This window comes from Microcaecilia unicolor, chromosome 3, assembly GCF_901765095.1.
Source record: "Microcaecilia unicolor chromosome 3, aMicUni1.1, whole genome shotgun sequence".
NCBI classification, from domain to species: domain Eukaryota; kingdom Metazoa; phylum Chordata; class Amphibia; order Gymnophiona; family Siphonopidae; genus Microcaecilia; species Microcaecilia unicolor.
The window spans coordinates 309,397,164-309,410,198 of NC_044033.1; the positions used below are offsets into that span (position 1 = coordinate 309,397,164).

The 13,035-nt window shown below is 41.4% G+C and overlaps 1 protein-coding gene across 1 annotated transcript in view; it reads right to left on the bottom strand.

The window, feature by feature from the left end:
* Positions 1 to 2,253: 2,253 nt before the first annotated feature.
* Positions 2,254 to 13,035, bottom strand: part of ENDOU (endonuclease, poly(U) specific) — a 79,267-nt gene continuing 68,485 nt past the window's right edge. Inside the window, exons 10-11 of the mRNA XM_030198305.1 lie at positions 7,533 to 7,675; positions 2,254 to 5,996 (exon numbers count right to left, since the gene is read on the bottom strand). Coding sequence (XP_030054165.1) covers positions 5,885 to 5,996; positions 7,533 to 7,675 — 255 coding nt within the window. The 3' untranslated portion in view covers positions 2,254 to 5,884. The remainder of the gene's footprint in view (positions 5,997 to 7,532; positions 7,676 to 13,035) is intronic.

A 13,035-nucleotide genomic window follows, 5' to 3' on the forward strand; every position in this document is an offset into this window, starting at 1 on the left:
CCATTAGCCATTACTGTGTGAGCCCCTACTGTCACCCATTTTATAGGGGGTAAGGGCTCACGCACTAACCACTTGCAAATTGGTTAGTGCACAACAATGTTGCTGCATTAACCGATTAGCACATAGCATGTCCATTCTCTGCCTCAGACCCACCTCCAGCTATTAGACACGTAGCGCACGCCGATCTCAAAATTACCGCAGAATGCCTGAGTGTGCCCCACAGCAAGGCTTTTATTTTTTCAAGCATTCTTTATTAAATGGTTTCAGAAATGGTAAGCACACATTAGCATAGCTTAGCAAAAGGACCCCCTAGTTTAGATCTACTATCAGGGGACGTTTATTAATCTCCCTGTTTACAAAGCCGCTTGGCAATGATATAGTGGAATTAGAAAAGGTACAGAGAAAGGTGACAACAATTATAAAGGGGACGGGATGACTTCCCTATGAGGAAAGGCTGAAGCAGCTAGGGCTCTTCAGCTTGGAGAAAAGATGGCTGAGGGGAAATATGATAGAAGTCTATAAAATAATGAGTGGAGTGGAACAGGTAGACGTGAATCACTTGTTTACTCTTTCCAAAAATACTAGGACTAGGAGGCAGACAATGAAGTTACAAAGTAGTAAATTTAAAAAAAAATTGGAGAAAATATATTTTCATTCAATGTGTAATTGAACTCTGGAATTCATTGCAGAGAATGTGGTAAAAGTAGTTAGCTTAGCAGGGTTTAAAAAAGGCTTGTATATCTTCCTAAAAGAAAAGTCCATAAGCCATTATTAAGATGGACGGGAAAATCCACTGTTTATTTCTAGGATAAGCAGCATAAAATGTATTGTACTGCTCTGGGATCTTGCCAGGTACTTATGACCTGGATTGGCCACTGCTAAAAACAGGATACTGGGCTTGATGGACCTTCGGTCTGTCCCAGTATGGCAATACTTATGTTCTTATGTTCTTAAGGCTGACACAGCCCATTCAAAGTGAATGGGCTGTGTCAGCAGTACAGTACTGCCATCCGCTAGTGTGGCTTTGTAAACAGGGGCCTAAATGTGCACCACTGAATTACAGTGCGTTATTAATAAGTAGATCCCTTTGCATAAAATGGAACCTGCATTATAATGCACTAGTGGTGTTAATGTACTTTAACACAGTAATACCAATGACTAACTAGGGAGGGGCTGTCATTTGCAACAACATGGGAAATTTCATTGACATACTGTATACCATGTCGCTTCATATTGTGAAACTCAAAAATGAGCAGGAAAAGGGCACACTCTTTCGTTTCCTGATAGTACGCCATTGTGCATGTGTGAACACTGCATACGCACACGCTGTCAGGAAAGGAGTGCACAGTGCTTCAGAAAGAGTGTGCCCTTTTCCTAAACAGAGCGCTCTCTTTCAAAAGAGTGCACACTCAACTGCTTTGCTCCTAAAACCAAAAAATGGCCAACGAAAATAATCAAAACAAACATTCCTGGAAACAACATAAAACAAGACTTTTCTGCCTGCCCACCCCTATTAGTGACTATCCCTATATATCAGGGGATCTCAACCACTTGTCCCCTGGAGGGGTGTCCACTCTGTTACTGAACTTATGTGTCATTTGCAGGCAGGCTAACCTTTCCTTCTAAGGGGTCCTTTTACTAAGGTGCACTAATGGATTTAGCGCATGATAAATCCATTAGCACACCTTAGTAAAAGGACCCCTAAGCCCTCTGCAGAATCACTCACAACGATATTAAACAGAACTCACTCCAGGACTGATCGCTGAGGCAGAGCGACTTCTATTTATCACTACCCTCTGTTGCCTAGCACGTAACTCGTTTCTAATCCAGTTCACCACTTTGGGATCTGCTTCCAGGTCGCTCGGTTTATCTATGAGCCTCTTATGCAGGACAGTATTGAAAGCTTTGCTGAAATCCATGAAAATTATACCTAGTGCATACTACTGATTTAATTTTCTAGTAAATCAATCAAAGAAATCAATCATATTTGTCTGACATGTTCTCCCTATGGTAAGACCATGCTATCTTGGATCTAGCAGCCCGCTTACTTACAAATACTTCTGTAGCCCCTGGCTCAATCACTGTTCAGACCACGGGACTCTGTTGGATGTGCAGGGCCATTAGATAACCCCTGATTCCAGGGATCTTTCCTGACAGGGGGACAGATAGTGATTTATGGTCCTTAGGCTTGTGAAAAACCTTCTTGTCAAGCCCCGGCAGAACAGATATCACATCATACAACAATTATGGTTTTTCCAGAGAGAAACATTTTATTGGGATACTTGAAGCAGATGAATAACTTGACAAATGCAATCCATACAGAAAATCAAGAAAAGTCAAAACGGTCCACAAATTCACAGTGTAAGTAATCTGCACGCATTACAGCTTCTTCCCTACCTGCTTCCTAGCAAAGGCACTCTTTGGAGAGGAACCTATACTGGTTCTTCCCCATATTGGCAAATGTGCAGCCTGATGCCAGTTTTCTCCCATTTTAGTAGAATTGTAATATTCCTGCTGAAGGCACTTATCTCTTTCAAAGAGCAACTCGGTGGAATTTCTACCTGTCTGGCACTCCTCCCTCTAAATCCAAACTGAAACTCCACTTTGCTAAGACACTTGTATTACATGTTTGGTGACTCCAAGGAGTATGGGTCTATGTCTCCTTTCATCAGCTTTTGACTCTGGTCAGTCTCAAGATCCCCTGGGACCTTCAGAAACTCCTATACCTAGGTGCCCAGCAGCTTCGCTCTTGAGCCTCAGCACATGCCTAGAACACAAGCCAAAGTGTGCTAATGAGTTTTAAAACTCAATTAACTTTACCGTTAATTGAGGAGTGGCCTAGTGGTTAGAGCAGGGCTTTTGATATCCAGAGGTGGCTGGTTCAAATCCCAGTGCTGCTCCTTGTGGTCTTGGGCAAGTCACTTAACCCTCTATTATCTCAGGTACAAACTTAGATTATGAACTCTTCAGGGTCCTGTCTGGCACTCCTCCCTCAAATTCCAGACTGAAACTCCAACTCCACTGAAGACACCTCCTACTGGGAAGTTTCTGAGATACAACACATGCCTTCTCTCTGACATTGCATTCCACTGTCCTTTCATACAGTAGAATCTGCATTAATTCTCTAACCGTCAAAGTAAGACTAACTGGCCTGTAGTGTCCAACTTCTTCTGTTTTACACAGATTAGTATATGGTGCATTTTATATGAATGTAGTGAAGCATTGCATCAGATGAAAAATAAGCACGTTCTCTATATATAGGTTTCCCTCATTATTACTATCTAAAGATTTATGAATGCTACTCATCCATAATTTTAATCTGCACCCTTTAAAGGCTCAGGGTCATGGATTTGATATACTGCCTTTCTGTGGTCCAATCACAGCACCTTGCATTAATTATAGGCAGGAAACTTTCTTTGCTTCTAGTGGGCTTGCAATCTACATTTTTGTATCTGGGGCAATGAAGGGCTAAGTGACTTGCTCAGGGTCACAAGGAGCCACAGTGGGAATAAAACCCAGTTCCCCAGGTTTTCAGCCCACTGTGCTAACCATTGGGTTATTCCTCCACTCTGCTTAAGTTTACAAACCTTTGACAATCATGTTTTGCTTAATGGTGTTCAGCAGAAATCAGAAATGAATTCAGGTCTAGGAAAGTTACTTTTACATCCATACAACATTTGCCTCTGTCCTCACTAATAAATTGCTACCCCGCAAGTAAATCAGACTTGTGAGAGTCAGCAACAACCTCAGCACTCAGATCCCAGCTCTCAGAAAGACAGAACTTTGGTCTATCAAGCAAAGGTCATTGACTACATGGGATATACATGAGCTGGAAACATGTTGCCTAGGAAGGGCAGCTTACTCTTAGTAGTAGCCAAATGTACACCTTTTAGAAGGAACTCATCTGCACATTAATGACAGCTAAACTGAATGTGGGGTCCAAATGGTTAAAAACCTACAATACTTTCAGCATGTTCTGCAGTCTTCTAACCTAAGCAGTCAAAAGAATATTAATATAGCATTATGAAACCTTTTCACTGTGATGGTGATCTCCACTTGCCTTCTTTTGATGTTGAGGGTGCTCCTTTGCACTTTCTGTTCTATTCTATTGTTTTCTTTCGAACGCATAGCCCACCTTCTCCCTAAGTGGTCCAAGGTGGGTAACACAACAAAAGCCAGCAAATTCACTGGGATAATTACAACGAGACAAGCATCAAAGAAAATAAAATAATAAAATACAGAGACTGCTACAGTTTTCAAGTCAAAGTAATATTCAAGACCAACCTTACCAGCCTCAGAAGATCATACTGGAACTTAGTCCTTCACTTCCACTGGTTCCTTGTTTAGAGTTAATAGCTCAACACATAGACAGTGGAGCAAAATGAGCCACTGGGGCCATGGCCTAACTGATATCTTGCTCATGACAGCATCAGGAACTAGACTGCAGCCTAAAAGGTGTTCTGCTTCCCCCTGGCTCAATGTGGTCTCTAAATCTTCAATGGATTTGGTCCACCCAATCTGATCTTGTTTGCAACCATCGCCTTTGTCTTTTTTCTTCACTCCTTTAACTTCCATCTTCTCTCTCTCTTCTAACACATAAATATACCCATCATGACAAGCAGGATTTTTAAACCTACAACTTCTCTGGCATGAATTATTGGGCTCTCTCCAATTCACCAACCCTCTCCATCTCAACTTTCTAATGTTCTTAGCCCCTGGCCATGAGCACTAACTGTAACCTGATCTATTCAAGTATTGTGACGTATTTCATTTTAAAACATTCTAGGGCATTGTAGAAAATATACTAAGAGTGTGTGAAAAATAAAATCTCCATTTTTTTAAAAATAGCATCAGCAAAAATTGAGAAACTACAAATCCATTTCTACTGTGAGATGTTCTGCATGAACAATGACAAGTTTGCTAGTTCTGAAGAACCCCCCCCCCCCCCGAGTACGACTTTGTATTTATCCTGGGTTTACCCCCAAAGCATTTCTTTTCAAATGGTATATCAATCATATTTTCCCCCTCCCTCTAGATCACTCACAAACTTTGGAAACTGGAAAAATCAGAGGTTTCCCTAGGAGGATCTGTCTCAGCACAAAATTTGGCGCAGCTACATCTAGCCACTCCAAAATCATAAAGGGAGAAAGACACATATATAAATTACAAATGACAACATCCATAGAATCATGCCTATGGGTAGGCACCAAATACTCATGTATGTTACTGAATACTAGTACATATGTGGGAAAAAGGCATCGCTAATTGGACTTTATCAGCCATGATTATATAAAATATATGTGTATACTCTTTAGCACATATGTGAAAGGGGGCATTCATGTGGGCGGAGCATAGGTAGCTAAGGGGCATTCTAGCGGACATGTGCATAACTTACAGAATACTGTAAGGTATGCATGAATGTGGTGCCGCATAGCCACGAACACTTTCACCAAGTGATTGTGGCTACATGGTAACATGTAAGTGGTGCCTTATTCCTGTATTCTCTAATGGCACTTATCCATGTAAGTACCTTTATAGAATACCACTTGCTGCCATGATTTTTGGTACATATTTTGTGGCACCCTTTACTGAGTTACCCCCGTAGACATTTTGCCGTTTGATAAGCCTCTGTTCTGTTGAGACAAGGATAAGAAGCTCAGTTTGCCACTTTTGGTCCACTTCTTCAAAGTATTTTACCCATCTAAATTACAGGGCAAAGACCAAAATAGTAGAAGCAGACATTTTTCATCATTTTTTCCTGAACGGTGAAAGCTGTAATTTTTCCAGTGAAAATTTTCCATTCATTGCCAGAAGCTATCATTAAATAGAATCTCATCTTGTAGTTAAAATGGGAACAGACTGTGTGAGAAAGTTTGTGGCTCGCTTAAAACGTAGGATAAGCTGTGGCGATATAATTCTTCCCGTTATCATAGGTGGTCTTGGTCCAGATGTAGGTCTGGATACTCAAAGGGTGGCCTCCCAGGCTAATTTTGCACCTGCAAGAGTTGAAGAAATAAGAGTAAGTGGAGTCAATTTATGTCTCTGGATTCTTCTGTTATCTCAGTCTAAAGAATTCTGGGGGATATTAGACAGAAGCTCCTTCCCCAGCCACATCTGAAAAAGGGTCATGGCCCGTGTGCATCATTATCCTCTTTGGATAATTCTCCTATTGATACACAAAAGATATTAGAGACCTACAGAGAATCCTGAACCCATGAGGCTCCTCTAGTCCAATGTACTGCAGCTCATACCTTTCTTAAAATGTAGGTTGGCTTCCTGTTGCCTTACTGGAACGTACTATATCCTTCTAGCTTAGAATTCTAGCAAAAGACAGAGGGTGTGGTCTTTTTCTATCTCTGAGTTTCAGTTTCCCATGTGATCAACGCTAAATGATGGCTTAATTAATTAGAAATGTGGTTACTGATCTTACTAGGGTACCCCTCTATATACAGCAATAAAGGAGTCAATATCCAAGTGATTTGTCCAGTTAATTAAGGAGGTAGTGGACAAAATCATCATTTCTTAAGCCCCAGGATCACAGACTGGTAATATTTGGCTGGACAATTCAATGCCTGGCTAAAATTTAACAGGTTAAAGAGAGGAGGGATTGGAGGCATGCTAGAGGTCTGGTTAACATTTCATCCGATAGTGTCAATATTAAGTACTTTCTGATTAAAGAACAAGTTAAGTTGGGCTGTGTAGAGAAATCTTCTGGTTATCGTTATTCAGGGTATTCAACTGCACTCATTTAACCAAATAAGACTTCACTGAGTATCAGTCCTACAATGTTTATACTCCAAAAAAAGAGAGAGGTTTTTTTTTTTTTTGTGAAATCAAGAAACTTGTGTGTCCCTGTTCTTCGATTCCCAAGTCATTCTTGTGCATTATTATGGTCATAATCACCTTCCTGCTCTTCCACTCTGTGACAACACAAGGCGAAGGCAGCTGCTCATCAACATCACAAGAGTGCATTCTGAGCCAAGAAATCCACTGCTATCCAAACCAAAAAGACTTGTTGGGAGCCAGGATGGGCAGAGTTACACTGGAATCCTAATCATTTCATTGTAACAATGAGCCCTTCAAAAATGTAGACATGCTGCAAAACTCAAATCAGGCTTTATCATCTTCATCAGTTACTTTGCCTCCTTTGTCAGGCTAAAAAATGCCTTTGGATGCCTGAAAAAGGGAGCTTTGCAGTTCCAGAGTCTGATGCTTTTTGAAACATTCATTTGTCTTATAAAGGTGTCATCTCAGTCTAACTGCACTGTTGGTTATCTTTTAACTAATTTTATTTTTTGATGGCCTGCCACACTGCGTTCTTTCTGTAGTAGAAATATGTCCATGTTTCAAGCACTGAGCCAGCACTGCGGTTGTAGGGATAGTAAATGGCTTCAGGTCACCTAAAACATGTTAAGTCCTGATTTCCCTAAAAACTGCAAGATTATTTTCTCTTCATGAACCAGGGCAAAACTGAGACTGGCTCAGTCCATGTCACTTCAGACAGGTGGTACAGATGAATTGTGGATACTTACAGTTTGTTGGGATGTGCAATAAAGCACAAGGAGTATATGGCAAAATCAAACTCTGGGCTGGAGCCAATGAATGAGGAGCCAACTTCCTTAAAATAACCATCCCAGTGGAACTGCTTCCCCAGCACATCAGGGTAGGTGTTCCACTGCAGCAAGACAGAGAGAGAGAGAGAGAGAGACATTTAGATGATAGAGTGGTCAACAGATTAGGTTTGGGACAGAGATGGAAAAAAGGAGAGGGGGGGGGGAACAAAAGAATATAATTACAGTTCACAAATGGTTCCAAGTGACCTGGTTCTGGATTTTCTCAAACCCCTCCCCCTTCCCACCTCCTGATGGATTCTGGGAACTGTAGTGCTGATATAAAATGGAGAAAACAGGACTACACATCCTAGAGAATACCAGGATATAAATGAAAAATCTAGGCCTGCTCAAATGTCTTCATTCAAAGTTTGTATACATTAGCAGCTTTGATTTTCAGTGCAGTGAAATCTGGCTAGGGTTACCATATGGCTCCAGAAAAAGGAGGGCACATTGATCTAGTCCGGGTTTTGCTTTCAGTGAGAGCAATGGAAGTAAAACCCAGACTGGCTCAATCTGCTCTCCTTTTGTTGGAGCCATATGGTAACCCTAAATCTGGCCATTCAGAGCATCCCTCCCTCTGTCAAAAAGATGTTAGGCCTCCTCCCTGTTATTTCCCTCCCTCCCCAACTGTAACTTTTGAAAAGCCTCTGCAGAATAATTTCCATCTCCTTCCTATTAAATTGTAAATAAAAATGTCCCATCAGCAAGATCTCCCTTCTTCCCTCAGTCCCAACTGTCAAAATGTAAACAATGTCAACCCTAATTGAATACCCCTTCACTGCACAGCCTCAGGGATCCTCAGCCAATATTTTAGCCTTTATTGGGGTCCTCGCAGGGAGGCAGGGAAATCCTCAGCCTTCACTGTAACCAGTTATGGCAGTCTGGATGGATGGAGGAGGATAATACCATCAGGGCAGGGTTATTTCTATATTTAGCAATCAGGATGGAAAGAAGGAAGGGGACTGTGACAAGAGGATACTTTTTTTTTTAATTGACATTTTGGAGGGAGGAAAAGAAGAGAATCAGTGGCTTGCTGGAGAGATTTCTTTAGCGAATTTAGCTGACTAGCTCTGATGTTCAGCACTAATTAGGTCAGTTTAGGAAGGATATCAACCCCTCCAGGATTTTTCAGTCAATCAAACACAGTCATAATCAGATTGCCTTAGCCACTTCTTCTGGTCTAATTGCTGACCAATTGGTGCCTTGCTTTAAGAAAAGTTGAAAATATTTAACCTTCCCCATCACCCTGGTGCCCACTCCAAGTTTTACCTCTTCTACATTCTTCTGTCTCAGATTCTGCCCAGTCTCCTTCACACCCTACTTTTAGCTCATTCTCTGAATGTACTGTTCCCTGGTCATTGGCAGTTGAAAAAGTTGTGCCTGCTGTGAATCTTCTACCTTTTCCAGCTTATTTTCCAAAACAACGTCTGCATCCTCTCCTGCTTGATGTCATTGTTATGGTATCACAGGAATCTCAAGTAGTTTCTATAGTCTGGGTGTTCGTCAAAGCAGTAGAACATTTGCTGGATATCTTCTGTTATGGTGATGGGTTCCTTTCTGAAGTAAATCAAGATTCCTAATAAGCTGTTGATCATATCAGACCCAGAAAGCACCACATTGTTGAGTGAATTTCCTTGAAATTGAGCGCTGAATCCTGATCTGTCCTGGTTTTTGTGGGTGATACACAAAAAACATTCTTCATTGTCTTTTAATGGTAGAGCTGGCTCTGTATGGCCATTATCTAGCATGTTTTGCATGAAAGTTATAAAGTGCTATTTTGTCTCTGACTTCCTTCTTAGAGTCTTCTGCAATGAAGTGAGTCAAGAGAGAGCTTGCTGTCTGTTATTAGTGAGTCATGATCTGGGCATCCGAAATGGTAGAGGAGCTACCCAACAGTTTGACTCATCTTTGTAGAATTCCGTATCCATGATTCTGATGAACTCTCTGTCTTCTCCTGAGTCAGTTTGTCATCATCCTTGATGACTTGAGACATTGATTTTCTCCAGATGTTCTCCTAAATCTGGAGGAGTGGTGTTCTTACAGATGATTGAAACAGGGTCTGGTTCTTCCCAGCTGAAAACCTCCTTTACGTGCAGATGGTTATGGCACTATCTAACTGCATTGGATTCATAAACACACACTGGGTGTTTATAGAAGTTAATCAAATACTTGAACCTCAAAGTAGGAGGCCCTCCCCTCCGAAGGGACACCAGCTTGTAAGTGGTGGAGGGGCTTCCGTGTTTCAATGACTCAGAGGGCTATGCTGAAGGGTTACCCATATCAGACAGGCCTCTGAGGAGAAACCAGACAAAGAGTGTCCCAAATTGGAGGATCCAAGATGGCGTCGAGGGAGGATGTACGTTAGTTGAGTTCCCGTTTTACACCAGAATACCTGAAGAAGTAGGTGCGCTCCCCAGAAAATGGGGAAGAAGAAAGGCAAAGCCGTGGTGTTGCCCTCCTCGAACACGGCTGGGGTTCCCACCACTTCTCAGTCTACTTTGGAGAGATTCGGGGTCATAACTTCGGGGATATCAGTTCCTGCTTTGGGGAACAGCAAGGCTTTATTGCCAAATCTCAGTGGAGAGGGAGTGACTTTGAGTCCCCCTGTTGGCATGACCTCTCCAAGACCCGGAAACAGTAACGCTTCGCTATGAAGGTCAACAGTGGAAATGCCCGAAGTGGGTTAGGATTTTCATGCGATCCGAGGAGGTCCTGGCGCAGCATTGACTCCGGATAATAAACCAACTGGGGGATTGGAGAGTGAGCTTTCCCCCCCGAAGATATCTGGAACACTTTCTGTGGAGAAATTGGACCTGGTGAAGCCAAACAATGTCACAATGGATGCACTATGGGAAGTGCTGCAGAGTGTGAATAACTCTCTTCTTCAGATGCCAAAATTTTTTTAGGAATAAATATGTGACTATATCAATACTTATCTAACAAAGTGGAAGTCCAAGATAAAAAAATAAAGACTTTGATTTTGGAAATGGTTTCTCTACGAAAATCAGTTAATCTGGTAATGAAGGACAATTATGTTTCTTGTAAAAAAATTGGAACTTCTGGAGAACCAATTAAGGAAAAATAACTTGAGAAAGATAAATTTTCCTAAAATACCTTGTATATAGAGTTATATTATTAGTGACTTTTGCCTTTGATTTAGATAGGAACAATGTTTTGAAATTGTATTTCCGACATATGGCTGATAGTTTTTTTGGGGTTCAAAGATAAATATATTTCCTGATATATCAAAGGAATCACAGACTAGGAGGTGTGAACTCTTGGCTTTTAAGCCAAGAATCATTGCCCTAGGTGGGACCTTCCTAGAGCGATTCCCTTGTAAGTGTTTTATTTCCTGATTACTTATTTGTTGAACCCAGGAAATTACAAGAGTTTGTGGAGTTAAAAGAACAGATGAAGAACCCTCTGCAACAACTTCCTTTAAGTTACCACTGTACCTGCTGCAATTACCGATTAACCTTCCTCCCTCAGAAAATATGAATTGTAAGATTAACCATTCCGTGTTTTTCTTATTTTCTTTGAGATTGTTTTCCTGATCTTGGATCCCCCCAATTGTGGACAATAATGTGGACTAACAAAGATGATATTTTTCCTTAATGTTTGTTTTACTTGATATTTTCTCTTTTCTTTCCCATTTATGTATTGGACATAAATGTAATATAAAATGAATAAATAAAATAATAAAAACAAAGGAGGCCCTAATTGCACGTACTTAGAACTTCTTCTGCAGAAATTTTCATTTTGTTTCAGTTTTTATTTTTGTTTTCTTTTGTTTGTTCATTTGAGGGCAATATTGAAAACAGTGTGCACTCTTCACCAAGGGTGTGCACTATTTCCGACACAGGAGAAAACCTGAAATTTCTGGGGTCTTCCTGTCATTTCAGGTCATAAATGATGAAATGATATGGGAAATATAGCTGATATTTTCCATGTCGTTACAAGGACTGCACAGCTGTAGTTTGGGAAGTCCTGTTTTAAAATAGACAGATGATGGGAGAAATTGAGAAGTAGCAGAGCTTTATTTATTTTTAACTAAATGAAAGAGGGAGTCAGTGTGGCAAAAAGGAATAAGATCTAGAGAATGCCTTCATCCTGCAGAAGGAGGGTGAAAAGTGCATGAACTATGCTAAGAACTCATGCTGATGTTGGAGAGATTAACAGCTCCCAGTCCATAGACTCAACTGTGTAAAGCCAGGGGTGGCTCACCCTATCCTTTTGAGCTGCAGCCCCCTTGGTGACTTCATTATAAAAACAGAGCATGAGAGAGGTTGATGACGGTGGTCAGAATGACATGTAATTTCATTTCTTACTGCTGAAGACTTCGGTCACAAATGAAGTGAAAGAATGTAAATCAGGGCTCGCTTTCTGGTATATTTGGGCTCAGGAAACAGCTGCAGCTGCTGATGTGACCCCAGGCCAATGCCAGACAACACTGCTTTCCATTTCAATGGGCCCCAGAAACGTAATGTGATTTGGTCCTACCAAATCAAAAAAGTCAATAGTTCGGGAATCTGGGCTCTTTTTTCCAGCTGCATGGCTCGAGAAAGAATTGTAACCAGAAATTTATCACCTGCCCTACCTCCTCTTGTCAGCCCTGGACAGCTGGGTAAGGCAGAAATTGATGTGCATCTTAGTGCTAGATCCACAAGTTAGATAGATTGGTTCTAAGGTTGCCAACTCACCCAGGTAGACTGATCAGGCTGTTCATTGCATAAATGGACTTATAGTTCCTGTTATCTCAGGGAAATCAATGGGTAATCAGAACTGCAACTCCATGCATGCAACAGAGTAAATTCAGGACTGAATTAGCCTGTTCAGTTGACCTACAGTGAGTTGCCAGCCTTCATTTGTACCAATACATCTGGCTCCTGGGCTTTTATTTTTTTGGCTTGTATAGGGCCTGGTCTATAATCTGCTTTTAAATTTGTTCTTTTAGCATGTCCCACTGAGTTGGGGCCTGGGCACAAGAGGCAGAGTGTTAGGTGAAAGAGTGCCCTTCTGCTGACAGAGCAATACATCTGAGATCAAAGCAAACGTGTGAGACCTGTGTAACTTCCAACTTCATTTGTTCGGCTGTTCCTCTTAGTGGAGGAGTGGCCTAGTGGTTAGGGTGGTGGACTTTGGTCTTGAGGAACTGAGTTCAATTCCCACTTAAGGCACAGACAACTCCTTGTGATTCTGGGAAGTCACTTAATCCTCCATTGTCCCATGTAAGCCGCATTGAGCCTGCCATGAGTGGGAAAGCGCAGGGTACAAATGTAATAAAATTCAGGGAAAGCTAGGACCTTTTGAGGCTAAGCTGAGATCCCAGGACACAGGGCATGCTAATGTAGCTGTTCTTCCTTTTCTTTCTTGGTTGATTGTAATTTCATTTTTCCCTCTCTTCGTTTTTTAAGCATTGTAT